The following is a 26,119-nucleotide window of genomic DNA, read 5'->3' on the forward strand; positions in this document are numbered from 1 at the left end:
GCCAGTTTAAAGGCTCTTTACCTTTGTTCCTCTCCAGGGGAGTTTCACAGCATTACTAAGAATTACTTGATTTTCTTGTTTCCTGGTTATCTCCTGTTGGGATGTGTGAGATCCAGTCAAGTTTGCCCTCCCTTCCCAAGTTCATTTTATAGAACTGGTGCTGAAATGTTCTTCCTCAGCCTTTAGCAAAGACCTCATTAAACTGCTTTGTGCTGGATGTTTTAGAGCTTGGCTGAACTCCGCGGCCACTGGAATCCAAAGCCTGGAGAGCAGCAGAGCACTAAATCCACTCCAAAACCCAGTGGAAAACTGTCAGCAGTTGTGCTTGGCTTCTTTTTTACTATTTATTCTGTAATGATACACTGAATTATCAGGATTTGTGTGCCACGGGGTGACCTTTCCAAGCCGTGTCCAGAGCAAAGAGTTGAATAATGGGACAATTCTGTGAAATGGTACAACAGAACTCCGTTTCCAGTTATCCTAAAATGTTGGTTTGGAGGTTCTTTTGGAGCATGCAGCTTAGGTAAAAGCTGAGGGTTGTGAGTGAGTGAACAGCTAAAGTGTCTCTGTGCCAGTATTGTCTCTGTGCAATCTGCTCCAGAGCAGTGCTGGCACAGACTTGTCATGCAATTGCTGCCTTGCTATTTGAGTTTTGTAATTCCTGGGGTAAGGAACCTTGGAGTGTTGGGAAGAACAGAGAAAACCAGAGGAAAATACTGGGTCTGAGTCACCTTTGCAGTAAAACTTGGACCTCAGAGCCAGGAATGCTGGTTCTGTCTGTTGGAGATGTCAGATGAAGTTCTCCTTTCACTCTGGAGCAGTTTCTTGTGTGGTACCCCAGCTGGATCCAGGTGGAATTCTCAGGGGGTCACTGATGCAGACTCTGGAGGGAGGATGTTGTTTCAGCAAAGGAAAGGTGCAGGTTGGAAATAGCACAGGGCCATTCCCTCCTGTGCCAGGAGCTCTGTCCCCAACAGCTTGGGATCAGCCTGTGCTCAGCAGATCTCACAGCAGCCGAGGAACACCAATGATGGCAGGAATGATGCCATTAAAATGCAAGGAGAGGCAATGGAAAAAATACCCTGGAAACTTCCCCTGTGAATTTCTCAGGAAAGCTGCCCCTCGGTCAGACTGGGTAAAACTGGGCTCAGATCTCATCTGTGTCTTCCATTAAAAACTGATTTTTCGGAGCAGTGTGGTTTTAGGGAGTGGTAGAGCTTTCCTTGTAGCAGAACTGCATTTTCTCTTCTAGAAAAGTCTTGGCAGATGGAGTACTTGTTATCATATGGGCTCTTTTTGAATGCATTCATGTGTGGAGCTTATTATTTTACTAAAGTTATCCCCCATTCAGCACTGAGGCTTGTCTGTCTCTGCAGAAGAGGCTTTGCCAACTGAAACCCACTCCCCAACTGGGAAATCTACATTCTGAACAGCTTTAAGGCCCCCACATCCACCTTGCTCAGTCACAACTAAGCAAACAAGTAGAGGAGCACAGCATGTACCCACTAACACTGCCTGTACCATCAATCAGCATCCAGTTGTCTCAGGGACCTCAGCACCACAGTTTTTGGGTTGAACACATGTTGCTGGATAGACAGATCATTACTCTTGGCTGGAACAAGGTCTTGCCGCCCAGGCATTGATGTTTGAATGCCTTTGAGTTTGTTTCCTGTGCAGAAGCCAAGATGCAAAGTACCTTGTGAGCTCTGTTTTACCCTGTTCATCACAGACCTTTCCCTAAAAAGGGGAAGAAAAGTCCTAAAGCAGATGGTTTCTGCTTCCCTCAAAATTAAGCTCATGATTCTTTTCCGTTAAGGGGGGAAAAGAGGGGATTAGAATTATGGCTGATGCCAGAAACAGGTTTTGGAACATAAGGTGTGATTTCCAAAATCCCTAAATGCCTCAGTGCAGTCCGCCTGAAGAGTCCCTTGCTTAATTCCAGCTGAAAGAGCAGTCCAGCCTCATTACCATTAGCACAAAAATGCTCTCCAGAAAGATCCCAGGAATTTACTGCATGCAAATGCCCCCATCACCATGCCCAGGGGAGGAAAGGGGACAGGACAGGACAAGAATTGCAGCTCTATTTATTATCCAACTGGAATTACATATTTAAAAACACTCCCTTAGACATGAAGCTCCCAGGAAGTAAGAAGGCGCTACTGCTTCATTTCCTACAATAATTGGTTCACTGTTGCATAAGCTTTTCACGAAATATATTTTTAAAATAAATCCCTTCACAGTACCTCCAAGTGCTCCCTGTGTGACATTTATCCCATCAAAGCATCCTAGGACAAAAATCTACCTTGAATTAAAGTTTTGGGGCTGAAGTGAAGAATTCTGAGCCCCTGCCCACCCCTGCTCTGCAATCCTCACCTCTTCTTCCCAAGCACTCTGTTAGGCTGCAGGAACTTGCAGTGTATGAAGTGAAATGTGAATAAAAATCTCTGCACTGTACCTGCCTGACACTCTTTCTTGTCTGGTTTGTTTCAATTTGCCAGTGCTCTACAAAAAAATGCTGTTTAACTCCTGGCAGGAGGGGATCCTTACAGGAGTGCTGCCCTGGGGCTGAACTGACACAAACCCCAAAAGCAGAAAGGACAGCTGAGGAGAAAAAAAGCCACATTTAAGATAAGCAGTCGGTTTGAGCTGTCAGAATCCAGGGGAAAGTGAGGGGTCCTACTCTTTCAGTGTTCTCCAGGGAGCAGGAGAGCACTTCAGCTCCTGCCTGGGCTCTAAAGATCCATTAATGTCTTTCTGCATAAGAGCAACAAACCACAAAGCACAGCTGAAGGCTGGGATGTACCTAAAGTCCAGCTCATGCTGCCTCTGAGATGTTTCCATTACTAACCTTCCTCTCCTGGACTGGTAATTACAGAGAGATACAGTCCAACAGTGCAGAACTAAAAGCAGGAAATGCATTGTCAAACAGCTGGGGAGCTTCACAGAGCCCTGAAGCTTCAGTTTACTGGTTCTTTATGCAAAATCAGCTGCTCACCAGTTCAGCCACTGGAAGGGTTTGATCCTCCTCGCAGTCCAGGATCCTAAATCACTACTGCTGGCTTTGCTAAATGTCCTTCTGGAGGACTCACGCCCAACCTGTGGAGAGCTGGACCCTCCAGTTGTGTAGTGAGTTGTGACTGCTCTAAGAGCAGCTACACAGAAACCTCTGGTCACTGCAGTAACTCCTTGGAGCAAGGCAGAGCCCCACAAGCTAAAATCACTGATAGGAAACAACTGCATCCAGACTAACTGACAGCGGGGAGAAGCCACCATGCGACTTTCCCAAATCCCAGGCAGCCCTGGAGAGGCTCCTGCACCACCTGTGCTGCCCAGAGCCACCCTACTCTACTGCCTCCTGGCTCTGGTGCTTCTCCTTCCTCTGCTCCTTGTCCCCTGTGGGAGCTGAGTTCTCCTCAGGGCTCGTTTCCGAGTCCTGCTCCTGTTCTGGTTCCAGAGGCAGGGAGGGAGGCTTTTTTGGTAGAGCTGGTGTTGCAGCACCTGGGGAAAGAACACAGGTAAAGTTACTCTGTGGTTACGTATGTGTTGTCTGTTCTTTATGTCCTTCCCAGCAGCAAAGGTGCAAAACAATCACAACCTGTAATTACCCTCAGATTCCTTCTGCCTAACAGTTTATTGACACTGAGTTATCCAGACCTTACAGCACCTGAAGTCCTGCTCAAAGGAGGCTCAGGTACAGTCTCAGCTGTCAGAATTCAGTACAAATGTAGGAATTAATTCAGTACAAATGTAGGAATTAACTCATGCTCTGGAAGGGAAAACATTTTCTAGAATCACAAATCAACGGTTTGGGTTCAAAAGGATCTTAAACCTCATTTCATTCCACCCCCTGCTATGGACAGGGACACCTTCCACTATCCCAGAGTGCTCCAAGCCTCATCCAACCTGGCCTTGGGCACTGCCAGGGACCCAGGGACAGCCACAGCTTCTCTGGGCACCCTGTGCCAGGGCTTCACCACCTGACAGGGAAGTGCCACTTCCAGTTGCACTGAAGCTGGTTTATGCTCAAGCTGGAGCCCAAATCAAAACGTTCTTTTCACTTCACAGCTTTACCAAATGTGGGGAGAGTTTCCAGGCAGCTAAAATAGCTACTTACAGAATTAAATCAGAACAGGACACAAGTTGTTTCTACACTTACATTTAAGGTGCCAACTGATGTTATGAACCAGCTCCCTTCTCTGATCTGGATAATAAAGTCTTTCAGGTATGCCCTAAACCCTTGGTGTGTTTAATTTTTCATATTTTCTGGCTAAGTCTTCCCTGCATGGAAAGTTTATTCCATGTGTGAGAAATGGAACAGGTCCTTAGGGATGCCAAAGAAAGAGGCCTGGATTACACAACCACTCTCCTGGTTCAGTCCACAGGCAACAAGACTGAGAGTGACAGAAAATCACCACAATGAGCAACATCTCCAGTGCATTCCTCCTTGGAAGCTGTGGGGTGAGAGGAGGTCAGGCTTGGAATGGCTCAGGAGATGCTCCTACCCAGCCCCAGCACATACAGTGATGGGCTGAGCCTCCAAAGGCTCACACCACCTCCTGAGAACCCTCAGTCCCACTAAATCCAGCAACACCTGCAAGGATGGGCAGCCTCAGAGCAATCCAGCTGCAGTTATTGTTGTCAGAGAAATGACAAAAGTACTTTGGAAAATTGTCCATCCTTTCCCTTCTCTGTAGCAGCCTGTCTGTCCTTGGCAGCTCCTGGGCTCTTCCAAAGAAAGGCAAGAGGTCTGGTTGCTGAAACTGCCTCTTTTCCAGAGCAAGATCACAATCCCATGCTAATGGAATCTTGCCCATTGTGGCTCAGACAGGAAGGGAATCCCAGCCTCCCACATCCCCACAAAAGCAGGAGAGTGAAATACACTACACAGAGCATCTTCCTGAACTTAGAAATCTGGGAAAGTTATCACCAAATATTGCCCTCACTGCTGTGTGAGGAAGTCAATCCCTTCCTGAACACATGCTGTAATTCCCAAAGGGAAGAGAGATTTCTTCCCTCCCACATCTCTACTTGAAAGAACAGCAAAGGAGACGTACCTGGGGGGAGCTGCATGGTTTTCCCATATCCTGCAGCAGAGGACATGGCTTGACCCAGGGCCTGGTTGGAGCCCAAAGGCTGCTGAGAGCTGGATTTCCCTGACACAGCAGTTTTCTGCTTGGATTTGGACTCTTTAGAAGGCTTGGTCCAGACCAGGCTCTCCCCGACCTGCAGGGCAGTTCCCATCTTCTGGGCCATCTCCACCATCTTCTCGAGAAGCAAAAAGAGAAGAGCACTGTAAGCAGGAACACTTCAGATAATAAAGTCAACAACACCATAAAAAAAAAAAAAACAACAACAAAACAAAAAAACCCTACAAGAAAATATCTGTGGAGAGCTGGCTACAGCTTGGTGCTTGGGGCAAACATCTCTGCTAATTCAGTCCCTTAATGAAGAGGGAATCTTGTCTTTCTGTGTATTGATTGAAGAACTGGGCTTCAAAGAGCAGAAAGGAAGTGAGCAGCTCTCAGCAGGTGCCCGCTCCGCTTGGAAAATCTCATAAGCAGAATTTTTTCCTAATAACTGGACTCAAAGTCAAACCCCCTCCTCATCTGCTGCCAGCCCTGGGGTGGCTCCTGAGCTCAGGCACAAACCTCAGGGTCGAAGTCAGGCGCGCTGCTCTCCCTGGCGACGGTGACCTTCCTCTCCATCTCCTGATACTGGCTGAGGGCCCCCTCCTTGTCGCCCTGGTTGTAGAGCAGGACGGCGTAGTTCAGGTTGATGAGGGGGTTGCACCTGCAGCAGACACGTGGGATGCATCACACTCCCTGTGGCAGCACTCATCCTGGCTGCAATAGCGCTAGGATGTGCCCAAGCAGCAAAGCTGGACACACCTCCTTGTGTGGCACCAACAGAGGGGCTGCAGCCAAAGTCCTTGGGAACATGGCTGAGACCTTCCTGTCTGATGACAGACCCAGTGCTGGGCTCTGCAAAGGCCCCCGGTGCTGATGACAACATAAATCCCTCCCTGACTGCCCCCCTCTTGCAACACCCAGTTCTCTACACCTGGGGCCATCCTGGGACTCTCCTGGTCTCCCAGCCCCGCCAGTGACAGGGGCTTTTGTCATACTGAGACAGATGATCTTTTTCTGATTTACCTCACTCTCCCAGTATTCCCAGTTTGCAGGAGAGCACCTCATCATGGGACAGGCAGCGCAACAGAGGCCTGCTCTTGGATTTTATAAACTGACACGCCACGGAATGTGCTGTTTACTTTTCCTCACCTCTTCTCTCTCGTTCCCCCAGCAAAACCACACACAACTGCAGGGACTGCCACAGGTGAACCTGCACACTCCTGAGTGAAGATTTCACGAGGCAGAACTGCTCCACACACTCTCATGTGTCAAATTATCCCTGTCCTTCACTGGGATACATTAAACCTCTCCATCTGGCCTGGCCAGGAGAGGCAGAGTGGGTGGAGGAGCTCTGTGTGGACCCCAGAGGAGCATCCCTGCACACGGGCCAGGCAGGGATGCTCCAATGCTCCGTGGCTTGACAAGAAATGTGAGTGAGGGACTGGTGCCCTCTCCTGGAGCATGCCTGGGATAACTGGAACCATCCGTGGCCAAGGCAGAGGGAATACCCTCTGGAGCAATGCAGAAGGGAAAGATCCCTGGCACTGGGCAATAAATGAAATGTAACCTGCAGGCCCTGACTCTCCAGTCCTGGGGACTCTCCACCCCAGAGCAAAGAAGGCAACTCTCAGAAAAAATCTCACTGCATTTATAAGCATGGCTTCCCCTTTAACGAGGAAACTGGAATGCTGAGCCCACCACAGAATAAACCCTCCTCCCTGTCTTTGTGACAACACTGAGGAGATCAGACAGTCCTGGGAACAGCCAGTTTTAAAATTAATTGAACCTGATGGAGCTATTTCACCGCCTTCAAGAGCTGAGAAGCAATATGACAGTCAGAGAAATGTCAATAGCTGAACACCCACAGAAAGGACAGTTACAAGCCAGAACCAGGACAACCACCTTTTTGGTTTTCCAAGAATTTTCCAAGATATTTCCATTCCAGCCCTCAGCATGGAACCCAGCCCTCTACAAAAGCATTCCTGGTGAAGGAAACCAACCAAACACACCAGCAAAGGAAACTTGTGAGGACACAGATTCAGCCACACCATGACTGGCTAAAATCCACAGTGTGTCAGCTGAACCAGCCTCACAGTCTGGATGTTCCCCCCAGCAGGCCCTGGCAGCTGGAATTCATTTTTGCTTTGATGAGGGTTTATTTTCCTGGTCGGACCATAGAGCTGGAGCATCGGCCAAGTGCCAAATACTTGGGCAAAGCTGTAGAGCCCATTTACTGCTCCTTCTCTTTGAGCAAAGCACACGAGCCCCAGACTAAGGAGTCTGAGCTGCCTTTAAGGTCCTGTCCTGCCTTGCTAGGGATGGAAAACTGATTAGGAATAGAATCATAGAAGGGTTTGGGTGGGAAAAGACCTTAAAGCCCATCCAGTGCCACCCTGTGCCCTGGGCAGGGATACCTCCCACTAGCCCAGGCTGCTCCAAGCCCTGTCCAACCTGGCCTTGGACACTGCCAGGGATGGGACAGACACAGCTTCTCCCCTGTGCCAGGGCCTCCCCAGCCTCGCAGGGAAGAATTTATCCCTGGTATCTCATCTATCACCACTTTGTGTGGCCCCTGCAGATGGAAGTGCTTTTGGTACCGCTCTGTCACTCTGGGCTCAGCAGTGCTGCTAGGTCTAAGTGTGCAAATATTCACAGTCAACTGGGGAGAGAAACAAAACTATTAATAAATATGAAGTAATTCTGATTTTGTGCCTGAAATGATGACATACTTTGAGGTTCAGCTTAACATTTCTGAAACCAAGTGCTCTGATTTTAAGACCTAGACTGCAAACATAGATGTTCTTAATGAAAGAGCTGCCCTTTTACTTGCTTTATACAAACTTCTTACACATTCTCCCAGCTAAAATCTTTCCTCTGCCCAATTCAGAACAGGCTCTACCCCAGGCATCTCACTGGTCTGCACTGTGCTCAAACTTTGGGTTAAAAAATATGTTTTCTCTTATTCAGTCTACTCCACCATGTATAAATACTTGCCAAAAGGAGGGCTAGCATCCAAAGTCATCACCACTGATTCACTAACCAAACAGCAAAACAAAAAACAGCTCTGTGTTGCTCTGAAATAAAATCCTCTCTTTTTTCAGAGCTGACTTGAATTTAAAAAAAAAATTAACACTGTCACTTGCACAACTCCATGACTAAAAGGATTTCCCTACTACAAACCATTTAGGGCCGAGGTAGAGTGAGAGGGAATGGAAATGAGGTGCAGGGAGGCAAAGCATGACCCAACAAGTGACAGCTCTGACAAAGACTTACTTGTCCAAGGCCACAGCTTGTTCATAGGAACATTTGGCATTCTCGATGTCTTCAAGGTGGGTCAGAGCAACTGCACCAAAGCAAAAAAGCAAAGCATACGCACAGGAGGAGATGTTTCACAAGCAGCTGATTTTTAGGACAGTTCTCCATGTCATAAAATAGGTGTCAGCAGGGTTGTCTGGACTGCTGCCAGGATTAACCCTACTGAAGGGAATGGACTGGGTTGGAAGGGACCTTAAAGCTCATCCATCTCAACACTGCTACGGACAGGGACACCTTCCACTAGCCCAGGTTGTTTCAAGTCCTGCCCAACCTGGCCTTGGACACTTCCAGGGATCCAGGGGCAGCCACAGCTTCTCTGGGCACCCTGTGCCAGGGCCTCCCCATCCTCACAGGGAAGGATTTCTTGCCAATATCCCATCTAACCCTACGATGTCACTTCTGACATGTTTATCTCATTTCATCCCAAAACAATCCAGTGCTGGAAACCCACACCCACTCCTTAGGCAACCCAACCCCTGTCTCACATGTGTCGAGTCTTTTCCAATGTTTAATCTGGCTCTGCCTGCAGTTTTCCCCTTCGGTTCCCCCAGGGAGAAGAGACTGGGCAACAGCTCCTCAGTAAAGCCTTTATGCCATGTTTCTTTACTACATCCCACACCTCCTGTCTGTGCTGTGGCATTCCCAGGAGGGATGCACAGGGAGCTGCAGGGAGCAGCCCGTACCTGCCAGGAGCATGTAGAGCTCTGCCATCTTGGGCTGGAAGTTGATGGCAGCACTGAGGAAGTGGAAGGCTGAGGCATATTGCTGCATGGTGAGGTGCACCAAGCCCAGGTTGTACAGGATCTTCCAGTCAAAGGGAGCCAGGTAGTTTGCCCTCTTCAGGCAGCTGATAGCCTTGGAAAACAAGGGATAAATGTGCTAGAACAGCCTCGACACAGCAGGAATCTTGTGCTCGCATGAAATTGGATGCAGATGGGAGAAAGAAATAGAAACTGGATACTTACTGCCACGTATTTCTTCTTCCCAAAGAAGCACATGCCAATGTTGTTCCAGAGAGGGGGGCTCTCAGGAACACTGCTGGCCACCACCTTGTACTTGGACAGGGCGACATCGAAATCCCCGTGGGCCTGCATCATGCTGCCGGCAGCCAGGGTGGCCTGGGGACGAGACAACAGGGACCCAGTCACAGCCCTGCCTGCTCAGACACAGCAAGAACACGAGAGGACAAAATGATTAAACTAAAACCATCTCAGGGACGACCATTCCACTCCTAAGGACTGCCAAGACCAACAGTGGGAGCAGATGGGGATTCTGGAATCTCCCACCACAGAGCAGAACACAGGGTGAAGAACAAACCTGAGTCTGTTTCTTCCTGCACTATTTTGATCATAACTCAGAAATGAGTTTGCCCAGAGAAGCTGTCCCTGCACATGGCAGGGGGTGGAACAGGATGGGCTTTAAGGTTCCTTTCACATCAAACCATTCTGAGTCCGTGATTCCCTAAGTATTGCAACATGACATTGCAAACGTTCAGGGTATTTTTTGGGGTGACAGAAGTACTTCTTAGAGTCTGAAGCTCTGAAAAGATCTGTGCACTAATAGATTTTTTTTTTTACAACCAAGCACAGATAGAAATAGTTCTGGTGCAAGTTAAACAGGGAGTAAAATGTACTCAAGCAAGACATGCAGCAAAGCTCTCCTAGTTTACACTGACTGGCTGATACTGCAAATTAATGGGAATATGCATGGGGTGGAAAAAAAAAAAGGAAGTGAGTACAACACACTATATATAAACCACACTAGTTAAGTCCTTTTTAAGATTTCACAGTGACAAGTAAATTCATATGTGTAAAGGTGTTTTCACAACAACTCATGTTTGTCAACCACACATTTCAATGCTCTGCATCGCTAACAGGGAAAAAAAGGGGAGAAATGAAGCAACAGCCCTAAAAAGGGAAGCAGTTCCACAATGAGGAATGAAACCTAGACACCAAGCTCAGCTTTCCAGGCTGGAGCCAAGGAAATATACACAGCAGCTGGAAGCACAGGGTATCAGCAGATGGGAGACTAATAAAATGCAGAATCACTTGGATCACAAGGGACCTGGCACAGTTCTTCTGGGGTTTTTAAAGTCCAGAAGATCTTCCTTCCAAAGTAAATTCCACCTGGCTTTGGTGCAACTTCAGATTAAAAACCAAAGGGATCAATTTAACATCCTACATTCTGCTGCCTTCCCTTTCCCTACCTCCAACACATCCAACTCCCTACCCAGGGAAACATCCCAGAAATGTATGTCACAAAAAGCTCTCTGGGCAGGATCCTTTCCAGTCTCTCCAGGCCTCGGATGCAGATGGCAGAGCTCTGACAGTGGAATTAGCTTTAGGAGATGTCCCCTCATGGCTCAGCTGGTTCATTTCCACTCCTCACCATACCTTGTAGTTGCCTGGGTCGTAGGTCAGCACGTTTCCAAGGTGTTCAAAAGCCTTCTGGTAATCCCCAGTCTGGGAAAAGAAGTACATAAGCATCAGAAATTCAGGGATAAGGGGAGTTAAGAAGGAGAATACAGGGTTTGTGGGCACCAGAATTTCTGGTTCACTTACACAGGCAGAAAAGTGAGTTTCACAGTGCTCCCATTACCCACACATGTTCCTGATTGATAATTCACAGTACAGATTGTAAGAATTTGATTTGGCTGGATTCACTGTTCTGACCCAACCACAAATGAGCTCTGGGTTCACAGGTCTCTGCTCCTTTCTCTGTCTCAGAAAACAGGCTACAAACTGCTCCTCTGCACATGCCCAATTCCCTCACCACATATTCCTCACTCCCCAGGGCTTTCCTGTTCAAGTGACTTCCCTTCCCTTGTCTTCTCATGGACTGCAGGTGTTAGTGGGTATCGCTGTGGCCCTATAGGAGCATGTGAGAGCTTGGAATCCTTGGAATCCACTTAAATCCTACAGACTGGAACCAAATAAGCTCTAAGGTCCTTTCCAAGCCATCCTGTGATTCTGTGGTTTCAACTGAATTCACCTAAAGCTCATCTCATTCCAGTCCCTGCCATGGGCAGGGGACACCTTCCACTAGCCCAGGGTGCTCCAAGCCCCAGTGTCCAACCTGGCCTTGGACACTGCCAAGGATCCAGGGGTAACCACAGCTGCTCTGGGCACCCTGTGCCAGGGCCTGCCCACCCTCACAGCTAGGAATTTCTTCCCCATATCCCATCTAACTCTGACCTTTGGCAGTGGGAAGCCATTCCCTGTGTCCTGTCCCTCCATCCCTTGTCCCCAGTCCCTCTCCAGCTCTCCTGGAGCCCCTTCAGGCACTGCCAGGGGCTCTGAGGTTTTCCTGGAGCCTTCTCCTCTCCAGGTGAGCACCCCCGGCTCTCCCAGCCTGGCTCCAGAGCAGAGGGGCTCCAGCCCTCAGAGCAGCTCTGGGGGCTCTTCCTCCTTTCAGGCACTACTGCCTATTCTTTTCTGCTTGTTCATTCTTTGGGAAGCCAGCTTCTGGAATAATCCAGCCCTTCCCATCTATTTCACAGACACAAGGATAAGCACACCTTTGTTATTTAAATTGATTCTGATTTTCCTTTATGGTGCATTAACATTCACAATTTCATGGCTGCTTTTTCAGGATAACTTGCAAGACTTCTGCTGCAGAAACAAGGTAATGACTAGTCATGTTTTGTTATACTTGGAGGATTTATAACAGAGTTAGGGCGGTTGCCAAACAGAATTCCTGCTCTGGCTCTGGTCCAGGGAATCAGCTTGCTTTTAGCAGCAATGAGGAGATACAGAAAAGCAAGTTCTGTCCTGTTAAATTCGGTCTGTAGAGAAGCATGTGCAAGCAATGGGAAGGCGGACGGAAATTAACTCTATAAAAAATCCAACATGGTTATATTGAAAATAATTCAGTTTTTGTAACAGTAACAGCATTTAGTACCTGCAGATACAGTAGGCCCAGGGCTGTGAGGAGGTCTGTGTTTTCTGGAGAAAACCTGGAACACAAAGCCAAAGGGCGGCGTTTGCTTTTCAGCCCTTCTAGAACAGGGTAAAAATAGAACATGGAATTCTGGTGCTACATTACTGTTGCATCAATCCAGGAAATTAAACTGTTATTATTAAAAACAAATATTAGAACAACTGCCATCATGGCGACTTCCTCTGAATAACATCACACCTCAGCTTCCCAAATATCTTCTGGGTAGGGGTGGGAAGGCACAAGGCTCTGTGAAACAGATCTGAAGACATAATAAGATAATGTGGTTTTGTTAAGCTTCAAAGTGAGTCTGAATCAGTGACCTGGAAATACAAAATGGGATTTTCCATCATCTCTCATAAACTACCCTGTAAATCCATCCATCCTAAGCCTCTTGGGCCACGTAGCACAGACAATCCTCAGCATTCCTGATGGATCCTACACACTCCTCATCAGAATTTTAGTTCACTTTATAAAAAGATTACAAATAAATAGGAAGGAAACCACAATAAAAAAGGACAAAGCAGAGAGAGACACAATTTGTGGTCTCACTCACCTCAACTGGAGTCAGTTTTTAATTCCCTACCAAGACTTAAAAAGTCTGATCTGCACAGTCACACAGGCCTCTAAACTTCACCCAGAACAAAACCACCTGTGCCTGGTGGAATATCATCATGGAATAACAGACTGTCCTGGAGCTGGAAACAGCAAGAAAAATGTAATGGGCAGATGAGAAAAAAAACCCCAGGAATAAACAGGAATGAAGAAGAAAGGAGGGCAGGGGAGCACCAGGATAAGAATATAAACCTGGTAAGATGCTTAGCAAGGATTATTTACGTAATAAACATTCTAGATTAGTCCAAACGTCTGCCCAACCCCACCCACCATCAGGCAGCAGCGAGGACAGACATGTAAGGAAACATCACATCCATACGCCTGTGGCTCCCAACACACTCCTGATTTTCTCTCTACTGTTGGCCTCCATGGCAAAGCTACATTTGAAAGCACTGGCAATGCTCGGGAATGCCCTAAAAGGAGGATAGGTGGGCACTAAGGAGCAGTGATGGGGTGGGAGAAGCCTCCTGTGCACAAGCACATCTCCCTCAGCCACAAACCGCTCTGAGGGAAAGCAGCAAGTGACGCCCAGCCAGGGATTTTGGAGAGACAGTCAGGGTTACATTGTTTTGGGAGATAAACCTTTGGGATGGATGAAGTCAGTTTTGGATCACTTTGCTCCCAGGCATCTCCATGCATTTGTTATTCCACTTTTTTTTCTGGCAGCCCTTCCAACAGCTCCCTTCTTCCCTGCCACACTGTCAGCAGGAAAAGAGACAGCTGAAGTGCGTGGAAGTGCCAGCTTTGCTTAGAGCCCCCAGAATTACCATTAGCTTTTTAATCATGGCCTCAATTCAGATCTGGGACACCAATCAATTTTCTCCTGGCATAGGATGGGAATGGGCAGATGGAAAAAAGGGTTATTTCTTACTCAACAGCTTTCTTATATACTTCAATGGCTTTATCCACCTCCCCCTCCAAGAGATGAATTTTGCCCAGCATCATGTAGGTCAGATCGTGTCTGTTGAGCTCCAGGGCGTTGTTGAGCTGGTCTTGTGCCTAAAAACACAACCACAGAGAATAAAAAAAAAATTAAAAAATTACAGAGCCCTCAGCAAAGCAACATGAGTAATCCCCAACAGCCAGGGAAAGAGGACAGCCAACAAACACCCCCTGCACCTGGAGAACACAAACGCCAGCCCAGCTAATCTTTGGAACAAGCTCTGCACCAGCAGCCACCTGCTTTTAGAGGCACTAAAAGGCAACACCTTCAAGCCAAGCAAGAGGCAATGGCCTCCCAAGGAGGAGATGTGCATGGGCCTGCTCCCGGATTTGAGTTTGTTTGGCGTGAGGGACGCTCTGGATTTATTGGCTGAACTGGCATTTTGCAGCTTATTCCTCCTTAAAAATGCTTATTCCAGCAGAGAAGTGAAAATCTCAGTGGAGGTGTGAGCAGGTCCCAGTTTGGAAGGTGTTAGCGCAGACAACTAATCCCAAGTGTGAACCCACACCCCAGAGGCTGTTTTTTCACAGGGATGCCTTGAACAGGGAGCACAGCTGGCATTTGCTGCAAGGGCCACAATGCCCCACCAGCAACAGCAGCAGGGAGAAGCCGGCTGTAGGAGCATCCGTGGACGGCAGGGAGAGGGAGCTCTGCAAACCTGAGACTCTTACAGAAACACGTGGTTTTATTGCAAGGGTGGTGGGTAAAAGGGCCTGGCCTTCAGCCACCAGCCTCGGCTGAAGGGAAGCCCCAAAGAGAGTAAGACGGAGATAAGAGGTAAGAGCTAAGAGGTGAGAGCAGGGGTAAGGGAGGTGAGGTAAGAGCAGGGTATGCAAGAGAGAAGGATAAGAGGTAAAAGCAAGAGAGAGAGGACCTCGTTACAATACACTGCATCTCCTTTTGTGCTGAATATTCTACTTTACAGTGACCAACTGGCCGAGACACAAAACCTACAAACTTTGCATACAGCCTATGAGAACTGCTGCATTACCATATCATTCTGTATTCTAAACTCTAAAGACTACTTTTTCTTATCTACCTTTACCCTGATCCCTTGGGGGGCTACTCCCTTGAGTCCCTTTGTTTGCTATGACCCAACCCATCACCAGCTAATCGCTGTCTTCCACCCTGCCATGCCTGCATCTCTAAGCCAGCTTTCATTTCTATTTCACTCACAGGTTTTATATTTTTAGTATCTCTTGCCAGGCAATCATATTTGTAGGCTTTTCCTGTCTCACCTTTCCCAACACTGGGCCAAACTGGGAACAAAAAGGGTCTAAATTCTGGTTTTTCCCTCAGAGTAGCTGGATCAGAGACAGCTCAGTGTTCACCACCAGCACTCAGGGGATGGTTACGCGAGGAACTGGGAATGGCATGCTCAGACCTGGGAATAAAACTGCATTTCAACCTCCAAAACTCCTTTACTAACTCCAGGTTTAGCTCAAAAGGAGCTTCAGACACAGGAACAAAACTTTCCCATGGAGGAAAAAACGACCTGCTGCACCTCCAGCGAACAACCCCGTAATTCTTTCCCTGAATCCTGCCAGACCCAAGGAGCTGAGGTTTCCTTCAGGAACTCTCTGCATGAGGTGCAGCAGTTTGAGCTGGGGAAATGGTCTTGGGGTTTTACCATCACCCGTCTCTTGCTTCAAGAGGATGGACCCAGATTGCTGCTCCTACAAAGCCAGCAGTGTTCCTGGGTCTGGCTTTAAAGGGCTCAGATACAGAAGCAGCTCTTATTGGAGCACAGCCCATTTTCTGTCTAATTTGAGGTTTCTCAAACATTCCTTTTAAAACCAGAAACATTCTCTGAAAAATCTTAGATTTCAGAAAAAGCCTCTGGCCCTGCCCCAGGCTGATCTCCGTTTATTCAACCCCACTGACTTGCAGCTGACTCAAAGTAATTCAACACACAAATTCAAACAGAGACAGTTCACAAACCTCTGCTTCCAGAAGCATAACACTGAAGCAAAAAACTTTCTTGATACCTCTTGCTGCAAATGATCCATTTCAAGCTACCAAAGCCAGTGAAATTTCTGGGATGCTTCCTTGCTTCCCTCTGACATTACCTTGTTGAAGTGTTTCAGGTACATGTAGCACACACCCAGGTTATGGCTGATCTCCTGCATGAAACAAAACAAAACAACAACAACAAAAATTTTTAAAAAATTAAAAAAAAAAAAATCAGCAGAATGCATGAAATAAAATTTGACAACACCGACCCAGAGCAGGAAAGCCCTGTGACTTCCCATACCCTTCTTGCTTTGTTGAGCAAGTAAACCTATAAATTCCAGTTACTTCAGGCACCCACAGAAGTGGGGTTGTACACAAAACATTACAGTCCACTGAGACAAAAACCACAGAAATGACAAATCTCTTTTGAGAGATCAGACATATTCTTCTCAGAGAACAAGGAGCACAGACTGGTTTCTTCATCGTGGTGTCACTCTCTAAAACTTGCTGCCCTCATGGGTGACTCAGTCGGGCTGTACATCCATAGGACATGCACAGTGTCCAACCCAGCTGGACAAAACTGGAAGATGTGCCTAATTTTCCAAAACACAACTTGAGCACTGGATATCCCTCTGGCATCCTAAACAATTTTGCACAGGGTAGGAAGATCCCTTAGGGATCCTAAATGCTCTGGTGACACTGTAGGGAGTATCCGTGCCCCTAATTCCTCACTCAGAGTTTAACACACAAGGCACCTTCCCCACTCCAGCACATCCCTGAAAAGCAAGGTCCTCCTAATTCCATATTTTATTCTGGTAAGCATTTCACTGATTCATCAGCTTAGACAGCCTTGACCTTTCACAGGAAACTCTCTTGCTTCCCCATCAACCTGTTTTCCTCCACGCAGCCTCTCCAGCTGTGCAGAACTGAATCAGTGACTCCAGGCTGCTGCAGATTGTAGAATTGTAGAGGGAAGAGCACAGCCTGGTTCTGCTTCCAGTGCTGAGCCAGGAATGGGCAATAACTAATCAAAATACCCACTGGCATCTGCCTGCTGGGCTGTAAATAGGGTTACAGGCATGCTAAGCACTGGAAATGCAGGTGGAAAAAAGACTAATGATACAAAAGGTTTCTGAGTTGTCTGGCACAGGGTAATTTGAATAACACCAAAGCTGTCCTCATATCCTGAATTTGAGATGTACTGAGAAACAAAGGAATGAGCTCACATACTGCAAGCCTACTTTAGAAACACTTCTGCAGTCAACACAGGCACCTGCAGAAGGCTGCAAGGCATGGCCTCTCCCTCACCCACTGTCACACCTTTCTCTTTGCAATGTTCTATCTCTCTTTTTGTCTTTTTATACAGAAGAACTAATTTAATCACTGCTCCCATATTTTCAAAGAAAATCATTACAAAAGCTTTCCCAATTACTCAAGCAAGTTTTAATAACCGAGGTTCCCAAACGCTCCTCATACTTCCCTTAAAGTTCAGATGTGGTTATGTTAAAACTGATCCTTGGCAAAGTTCCAACACGTTGCTCCATCCTCTGTGCCCCAACCCAGGGATTTGCCCCAAGGCATGGGATTTGGCTCCTGTGATCCAAACCAGGCTCAGACCACAGGCAGTGTGAGCTCACCTTGGCTTGGGACAAGTCTGCAGCTATTAAAGGATCTGCAACTCCCTGAGCACTCACCCAATCCTTCTCATCGAGTTTTGCTGCTTCATTGTACACTTCGATGGCTGCCTTATGCTTCCCCAGGAGAAACCTGCAAAAGGATTGCAATTCTTATGTCTTTCCTGTTTTCAGACCCTGCTGTGCAGCCACTATCACCTTTGCCAGTGAGAAATGATCCTATTTGCTGCACCTCCAGAGATCTGCAGGAGAAGTTTACAATCTCAGCACTGCTCCCTCTCAGGACCAAGGCCATCCGTCCTGGGGATGTAAGGAATGAATGCCCAGGCTCTGCAGCCTGCTTTGTCTCCAAGGAAAGAGACAGGTGCCCTAACGCAACACTCAGCAACAGAAAAGGGTCTGAAGGGCAAGTCTGCCCAGCTCAGGCCAGCATCTGTAGCTCAGGACCTTGAAATCAGTATCACCTTTCTGCCTGAAGCCCAAAGAAAAAGAAAACACATCAGCCAGGCAGATAACAGAGATCCTGCTTAAAGAACAACCCACGCTTCTGGAAGCCAAGCCAAGTGTTGATAAGAAGGAAACACGTCTGGAATTAAGCAGCCTAAGAGAAAAACAAAGCATGGAAGGTCCTGGGTGGCACATCCAAGAGAAACAACAAATAAAAAACCACTCACAGGGATCGGGCCACCTGCTTGAGGTTGTCAGCACTTCGAGGGTTCAGAATGGAACATGTCTGGAAAAGTTCAAGAGATTCTTGAATTTTCCCCTCCAAGCGAAATATCAAAGCTGGAAGACAACATACAGCAGGCAAATGAATCCATTCTCAGCAGGAAAAATGTTAAGAAAGAAGGGAGAGTACAGATGTATCACAACAATGCTCCTCTGGTGTTTCCTCCTCCTGCAGCACCAGCAGTTTGTGTCTGAGGGCAGGACTCTGTGTGCCTGGAGAAATTCGGGGGTCAGAACAAAAGCTTTTAGCTTTAAACCTTGGGCAGTCGCTTGTATCTGGATTTTTCCCCTCCTCAGCCTCCCCAGGCTGCAGTATGTCCCTGCCAGTAAATCTCCACTGACCCCCACCACAACACCTGGAATTGGAATGCCACATTTTGGAAGACACTTTCAGGGGGCAGAGGGCAAGGCAGGAATAGGAATACCATCCTTAGAGCAAGGGGTGAGACAATGATCACTTGGGGTGGGTAATGAACAGGAAACATGCATCTGCAACAGAATCAAACACACACCATCACACTGAAGGCCAGGAGCCCATAACCCAAAGAAGAACTGATGACACACACACAGAAAACAGGACATTTAATCTGCTCATTTCATGTGAAAATCCCAAACTTCAAAACCAAATGGAGCAAGCAGATTGAAAAAATGTATTTTTGACATAACAGTTCTATGTTTCCCTCACATATCCCCTGTATTGTTCTATGTATCTCAAATCAGAGGTGACCTCCTTTAGCAAAAAGATTTTCAGACGTACCTTGAACATAGACGGCGTATTCACAGAGCCCTTGGGACTCCTGGAGCTGCTCTTTGATGACAGCCTGGAAGGACAAAATTGTAAACTCACATCATTTTAACAAAGCTGATTCCAGAGATTTGGTTCCAGTCACAAAAACCACAACCCTACCTCTAACAAGGGCACTGGACCATGACTGGGACAACCACAGAGTGCACAGGACAGAGCTCTGTGCCAGGAACACTGTGGCCCTTTTAGTATTCCTCTGTTCATTCCTACTCCCAAAGATAATTAGATACTACCTGGGGAAGGAGGCATCTCTGAAAGCATCCTCTGCTGATAAGGATATCTACTCCAGGCCCTTTGTGAAGAAATAAATTGAACTGGAGCAACTGCAGCTGAGTCAATGAAAGCCAAAGGAACAAATGAGAAGTGAACAGAGAAAAAACCCTGATGAAAATGTAAATTCTTGCTGGCTGCATCCAATGCAGTTCCCAGTTTGGGGTGGGTGGCTGCAGCTTGGATATATTCCATAGTCACAACTGGTCCCACCTTTGGGAGGATGAACACCCCGGACAGGAATCAAGAGCATAATTTCTGCTCTGAGACCTCTCTTTTGTGCAGAAGTGGAAGAGATACAGGGGGGTAAGAATAATTTCTGGGTGAGCAGTGACCTGGTGCTCATCTGGCATTTCAGATGTATATGGTCAGTACCAGCATTCCCTGCCTCCAAGAGGAACAGAAGTGAAGGACCTGAAAACTGAACCTCAAATACAGCACATGGGAGGAAAACTATTATTGAGAAAGTTATTCTTGAGAAGGTATTAATTAAGAAGCTACTGTTGAGAAGAAGGGAAGTTCTTATTGATAATCCTCACTCCTAAAGAGAGGAAGGAAAAGGAAGAACAGGCCTGAGCTGCTCTTCCCTCACCTGTACCTGCTGATTTATCTATGTAACTCCTAAGAAAGTGCAGAGTTTATAAAACATTGTACTCAGAAACAACCATCTCGTCAATTCGGATGCTCTGGATTGTTCCATCTACATAAGCCCAGATTCTCAGAGCAAGAGAGGGCAATAGAGAGCTATCTTTTGGAGAAATCTGATTAATTCTATAAACCCTAAAAAGTCCCACAGCAAAAGGCTCTCAGCTGAGGAATATGATCTCTAATCCCAGATTTCACCCCCCCTACGTTTATTTAAAGTGCTGATGACAGAATTTAGACACAACTGGCAGGAGACCAACCAGTCTCTGTCATCCCAGGGGATGCTGCAGCTGCAGACTCTCAGGGATGTCTGCCTGGCATCTTGCTCAAGTGGCATTGAAAGGGTCAAAATCACTTTAATGCCTTCACTTTGGGGAGCTGATGTCAGTAAATAAACAGTTTTTAATGGCTTTTTAGTTCATTGAAAACTATGGGAGATTTTTAAACTGTGATAGGGAGGGAGCATTTCAAAGCACTGAGCAGGAAAGACCAAAATTAATTACCTCAACAGGTCACTTGTTTCTCACCGAGACTAAACTATTGGATTTTAACAACGCCCAAACTGTCCTGGAATCTTCCAGTTTTACTGCAAAAACACTGTTCTGTGAGCTCTGAGGAAAAGGAAAGCTGGCCTGCCAAGCAGAGGAGTATTTATTAGCTGTCTTCTCTCTATTTTCCCCCGCTATTTCCTTGCTTCCATGACTGATGAACACGTGGAGATGTCAGTGTTGCCCTTGTTATTTTCTCTGGTTTCCTGAGCTGCACATATTTTTCTTTTCTGTATTCTGTGATCCCACATCCCATCACAGAAACAATCAACACACAGAATCACACCAAGAAACTCCAGTCAGACAACAAAAAAGGGAAACAATTTTCTGTTCCGAAGGCTAGTCCAACTTGTGTTTCTCTCTATGCAAACCAAGATCTGAGAGGAAATGACTGTAATGATACAACTCCCTGGCTCTGTTAATTAAGAGCTAAATTAAATTCCTCCAGCCTGCCCATTTCCTAAGCACCCCCAGGACCTCTCCAGCAGAGGCAAGTCCTGACCAACCTGGTGTTTCAGAAGCCAAAAATCTTTTAGATATTTGCTGCACAGAATCAGAATGGCAACTCATGTCCCTTCCTTCCGCCCATGGGTGCATCATCTTCTTGTGCTCATTTTATCCGGAAAACACACTGTTAAATAATAATTTGCCGTTTCCTTAGTCCACTTACCACTGTAATCCCAAACAACCAGTTCCAAACTACCCACCAAGCCCAAGATGAATGATGCCATGGATCATGTGTAAAATGAAAGAATTTTGCTCAAGAGTAACTAGGATGTTTTTTATTTACACTAGGTAGTAACGTTCCCTTCAACTGATGTGTTTTCACAGTGTCTCTGCAGTACCATTGAGAAACCTGCACTGTGGAACTGTGTTATTATCAGCTTGAAAAACCCTATCCATCACTTGGAACGACAGAGTTTTGCAGTTCTTTCCACTTTTCCCCTCCCAGTGACATCCTGAGCTCACAGATTGCCCCAGAGAGCTGCACCCTGGGATCCTGCAGGTAGCCAAGGACTGGAGAACACTGAAGTCATTTTATCTGTGTTTTCTCTTGGTCCTCTTATTCCAAAAGAAGTCAGGGAAGAGGGTGGTTTAGAAACTGTCAAGATAACTGTTTTCTCATGACATCAGAATTCCCACATTCGGGAGGCAGCTCTTACCTTACACTCCTCGTAGTCTCTGCGGACATAGAGCAGATAAATCAACCAGTTCTTTCTCTCTAGGATTGGCAGCTCCGGTGCTGTACATGGAAAACATTCACAGAACACAAGGAATCAGACTGAGCAGCAGAGAATCTGGGAGAGATACTCCCAACCACCCCAACTGCCTGCCTAGGGCAAGTCATTCAAGAACTGCAATTGCAATTAATGATTTGAAGGCTAGAGTGTGGACTTTTAACCAGGGTCTGGTTTTATTCTCCTTCTCAAACCTGTGGATAAAACACCTTGTTCAGGATAGACGCTAAATAAAAGCCCTAAGCAGAAAACTTCCACCTGGTCTGCTGAAAGGTGTCCCTACCCATGGCAGGGATTTGGAACAAGATGGGTCTTAAGGTCCCTCCAATTCAAACCAGTCTGGGATTCTGAAAGACTTTGAGGCATCGGCTCCTCCTGGAGCAGATCCTGGAGTAAACAGCTCCACACACACATTTTAATTCAACACCAACACTGGTTGGAGGAATTGGATCTTTTCAAATACACAAGAAGCAGCCTGGAGGAAACAAGCTGGATTTACATTTTGAATCTAGGGCAAGAGAATTGAAGGCCTTTAAAATAAATTTCTGGGACTGAATGAGCAGGAAGGAGATTGGAGAGATGGGGTCTGGAGGTGTGAATAATTTAAAGAGGTGAAACTTAGTTCTTTGAGACTGTGAAGGGACTATGAAACATCACAGGTCTGAGAGACTGCAAAGCTACTGCAGAAAAACATTTGATGCAGAGGAGGAGGAAGCCTGGCGCTCCAGCATTTCAATGGTGCGGAGCTCGCAGCAGTAATTATGGCAAATCACGGATGGATGTTGCTTAGCGATATCCACGTCGGGTTTACAAGTTGAACACGCTGCTGTGCATTTCATTAAGGCTGGGAATGTATTGCCTGGGACTGGAGTCTCCATTCGGAGGGGTAACCATAGCAACTGGCCCAAAAGCTCCGTGTTTGCAAGTCAATATTGTGACATGAGCACAGAGGCAAAGGCAGGCGAGGGCTGGGGCAGAGCTGGGGGGACACAGCACGGGGACCCCTTCTCCAGCCCTTTGGAGCACGGCACGGAGCCGAGCCGCCCCCGGGCACACTGGCTCAGCCCCAGCAGCACAGTGCAGAAGGTGAGACTGGGGAGCCCGTGGGTCCCTCGGCCAACAGAGGTGAGGAAGCAGGAACCCTGCAGGAGGAACGGCTGGAGCAGGTGCCAAGTGTAATTATCTTCTGGAATGGCTGAGCTTTGATCACCTCTGAAGCACACCAGGCTCTCCCCCACAACCCACATCAAGTCCAGTTTCACTGAGAGCTCCTTAATCCAACATCCTCCAGCTGTTGAATTTGGAAAACATTTCACAAAGCCATTCTCATTTTCTTGGTTTTGCTTTCTTAAATTCCAGAATATCCACCTAGATTTATATTAGACCTGAGAATTAAATGTGCACACTAGCAATTTAAGGTCAAATACCTTCTAAAGAAGGTTCAACTGCCCTAAAACAAATAGAAAGCTCGCAGTCCAAACAAAAAAAGTAATCCAAACACACAAAAGAGTAATCCAAACAAAGAACTAATCCAAACAAAAGAGCAATGCAAACAGGCTAAGCTTACAGAAATGCACAGATCAGGGATCCAAACCTTCCCGAATTCTGCTCTGCTGTGGAGTATCTGGACCTTTGTAAGTAAGGCATTTTAACAGGCATGGTCCCAAGTCAGATTAATTGATTTCTGATGGCTTTATGTTTCCCATTTGTCATTCTTAGAGTGAAAGGAAGAAGGGAAGAGTCAAGAGGCTGCCTAAATAGCCACAAATGGACTGAAACCACACTATTTCACATCTGAAGCCCATTCAGAGGCTACCTAATTCATTGACACTCTGTAATTATCTCCCTGTGTAGGTTATTACCAGTGCCAGAGTGTGACAGAAACACAGAACTTGGGGATGCTGGAAATGTTCTGCCCCATCCCTGGAAGTGTCCAAGGCCAGGCTGGACAGGGCTTGGAGCAGCCTGGTCCAGTGGAAGGTGTCCCTGCCCATGGCAGGGGGTGGGATCAGATGGGTTTTAAGGTTCCTTCTAACCCAAACCAGTCTGGGATCCTATACAAACAGCTGGAGTTGTGTGCCCTTCCTGCCTGGCATCTCCTCGTGCCACTATCTGATATAAAACACCAAACCTGACACACCTGGGCACTTCCCACCTTCTTTTGCAAGTATGGATTTAAGGACAGACACTGCAAACTCCACGTCCCCATCAATATTCCACTAACAGTCAGAACTGAAGTACCCTTCACCATTTTGTGCCTATTGATGCAGCCTCAAATTGGAAAATCCTGCAGCTGCCTGACATAGGGAATAATCAAAAGATCTCCAGACACACCCCACGAGGTCTCCAACCATCTGCTCATGCCTTACTGGAAGGGTAAAAAGAAAAAGTACCAGTAAAGGTTAAAATATACACTAATGTTGTGGGCTAAGATAAGATGCCAATACAGCAGAGAGGGGATGGAGGATTGGTTGTTTAATTCCTGAAGGAAAGAGCTTTTTCACACTTAGGAGACAAGAAGGATGCTATACTCCACTCCCACACCATGGAAACGCCTGCTGGGAACAGGGATGGGAAAGAAGAAATGCTGAATGTCAGACTGAGGGCTGAGCAGAACATCAGGCTGCGAAGGGAAAGGGGAAAACCCAAGGAATTGCCTAAAAGTGCTGGGATGAAGAGAAAATGGAGAAATCAAAAGCCACTGTGAGCCCCAGGAGTGAGCAACGTTCACATCTGCAGATAAACCAGCTCTGCTCCACCCAGTGATACACTGAGCTAAGGATAACTCTGTGCAACTGGGAGAACACACGAGATTTTATGCTCCTAAAAATCATTTGGAAATGGCAACAAGGCTGACTGAGGAGACACAAATTGCTTTTTTCCTTCTTTCTCCCTCAGACAAGCAAATAGAAAGCAGGCAAACAATTCTGATGTTTTTCAAAATCTATGTCTAAATTCATGATTGAATTTGACACAGGAATGTATGTGATCCCCCCAAAAAGGGCTGTGGGAAGTAAAGGATTATTACCAGGCTCTATGCTCTATTCAGAAAGAATTAATGGAAATTATTTGTACACCTCTCCAGAGCCACAACCATCTCAATCTGCATTTCTGCGTTCCCACAAAGCAGTGGATACCTGCTCCTGGTGCATTTATCTCCCTCAGGATGCTCCCCCAGCCTGCTGATAAGGACTGTCAGTGCAACGGGTCACTGCATTCTCCTGAAGAAAATGGAAATACAGATGCCTGGCTGTTTGGGTCTCTAGCTCCAGAGAAAGGGAATATAACACCTTCCTCAATATATGGACCTTCAGGAGTTTCTCCTATGTGACTGCTGTATGAAGACAAACTTCTCTTTGTCACCCCAAGAAATAATCCAGGCACTGCAGAGGCACAGGTTGGAAAAGTGTAGTTTAGATCCCCCTAGCAGGGAAGAAACAAAAAGCCATTATTTGCTGTAAATCAATCTGCCCAAGGGCCAGCCCAGGAAAACACAATCATCAAAGAACTTGGTATCTACATCAAAAAGAGTTTATAACTTGCATAATTGTCTTTTGACCTCTCTTTTGTGAGACTACAAAAGTCCTGTGCCAGGGAGTCAGGCACCAAATATATGATTAAATGCCTTTGAAGTGTGTTTTGATTGAATTCAAAAGGGAATCCATCTGATCCCCTCGCTAGCTAGTGATGGATTGCACAAGCCACTTCCAGCAATGTGATTTTTCTTTCTGACAATGCTCCTTTAAGGAAGCCACTGGAGCAGAAACCCTGACAGAATCTGAGTAAGATCATCAGGTTTGTATCTGTGCCGCTCTATCATCACTCTTCCCTTTATTCATCCTCTTATAGATTTTCTCAAAGGACTGAAAAAAATAATAATGAGTTATTCCCTTTTGTGTAAACCTCCCTAGGAAATTATTTTCTGCTTGTATCTTCATATTGGGTAATTATAGCTTAGGGATGAACTATCAAACTGTAGGGTTTAGATTTAATAAAAGGGCTTCAAATTGCTGTAAAAAGAAGAAGGGGGGAAAAAAAGGCCCCAGAAGCTCTTATGAGATTTTGTGGGGGAAATGATTGCTAAAGCACCAGCAGTAAGAAGAGGCTCAAGAACACGTTTCAGTCATCTCAGAGGGGAAAAAAAAATTCAGAGCCTGGCCCTCCTTCCAATCCAGATTATTGGAAAGGGTCCAAGCCCCAGTTCATCCCTTCCAACTCCGAACCCAACCTGCAGCAACCCGAGCAAGAGCAGCAAAGGCGCAAAAGACTCAAAAACGACACAAAGAAGATTTTGTTATTGTCCAAAATGTCCAATAACCTAAACCACATATATCATAGAGCACAAGGAGAGGACAGAAA

At 46.6% G+C, this 26,119-nt stretch overlaps 1 protein-coding gene across 3 annotated transcripts in view; it reads right to left on the reverse strand.

The window, feature by feature from the left end:
- Positions 1 to 2,068: 2,068 nt before the first annotated feature.
- Positions 2,069 to 26,119, reverse strand: part of BBS4 (Bardet-Biedl syndrome 4) — a 35,260-nt gene continuing 11,209 nt past the window's right edge. For 2 of the 3 annotated variants that reach the window (XM_066195918.1, XM_066195917.1), the window contains 14 exons: positions 21,686 to 21,765; positions 19,012 to 19,075; positions 18,200 to 18,311; positions 17,586 to 17,658; positions 16,008 to 16,061; positions 13,867 to 13,994; positions 12,345 to 12,399; positions 10,838 to 10,906; positions 9,410 to 9,562; positions 9,128 to 9,299; positions 8,403 to 8,472; positions 5,649 to 5,790; positions 5,055 to 5,262; positions 2,069 to 3,498 (listed from right to left, as the gene is read on the reverse strand). In XM_066195918.1, the coding sequence (XP_066052015.1) occupies positions 3,341 to 3,498; positions 5,055 to 5,262; positions 5,649 to 5,790; positions 8,403 to 8,472; positions 9,128 to 9,299; positions 9,410 to 9,562; positions 10,838 to 10,906; positions 12,345 to 12,399; positions 13,867 to 13,994; positions 16,008 to 16,061; positions 17,586 to 17,658; positions 18,200 to 18,311; positions 19,012 to 19,075; positions 21,686 to 21,765 (1,538 nt within the window). In that variant the 3' untranslated portion in view covers positions 2,069 to 3,340. The remainder of the gene's footprint in view (positions 3,499 to 5,054; positions 5,263 to 5,648; positions 5,791 to 8,402; positions 8,473 to 9,127; positions 9,300 to 9,409; positions 9,563 to 10,837; positions 10,907 to 12,344; positions 12,400 to 13,866; positions 13,995 to 16,007; positions 16,062 to 17,585; positions 17,659 to 18,199; positions 18,312 to 19,011; positions 19,076 to 21,685; positions 21,766 to 26,119) is intronic. The other variant, XM_066195919.1, reaches the window with a different exon arrangement.

The sequence above is a fragment of the Chamaea fasciata genome, unplaced genomic scaffold (assembly GCF_029207755.1).
Source record: "Chamaea fasciata isolate MVZ Bird 193981 ecotype frontalis unplaced genomic scaffold, bChaFas1.0.hap1 SCAF_14, whole genome shotgun sequence".
Classification (NCBI taxonomy): Eukaryota; Metazoa; Chordata; class Aves; order Passeriformes; family Sylviidae; genus Chamaea; species Chamaea fasciata.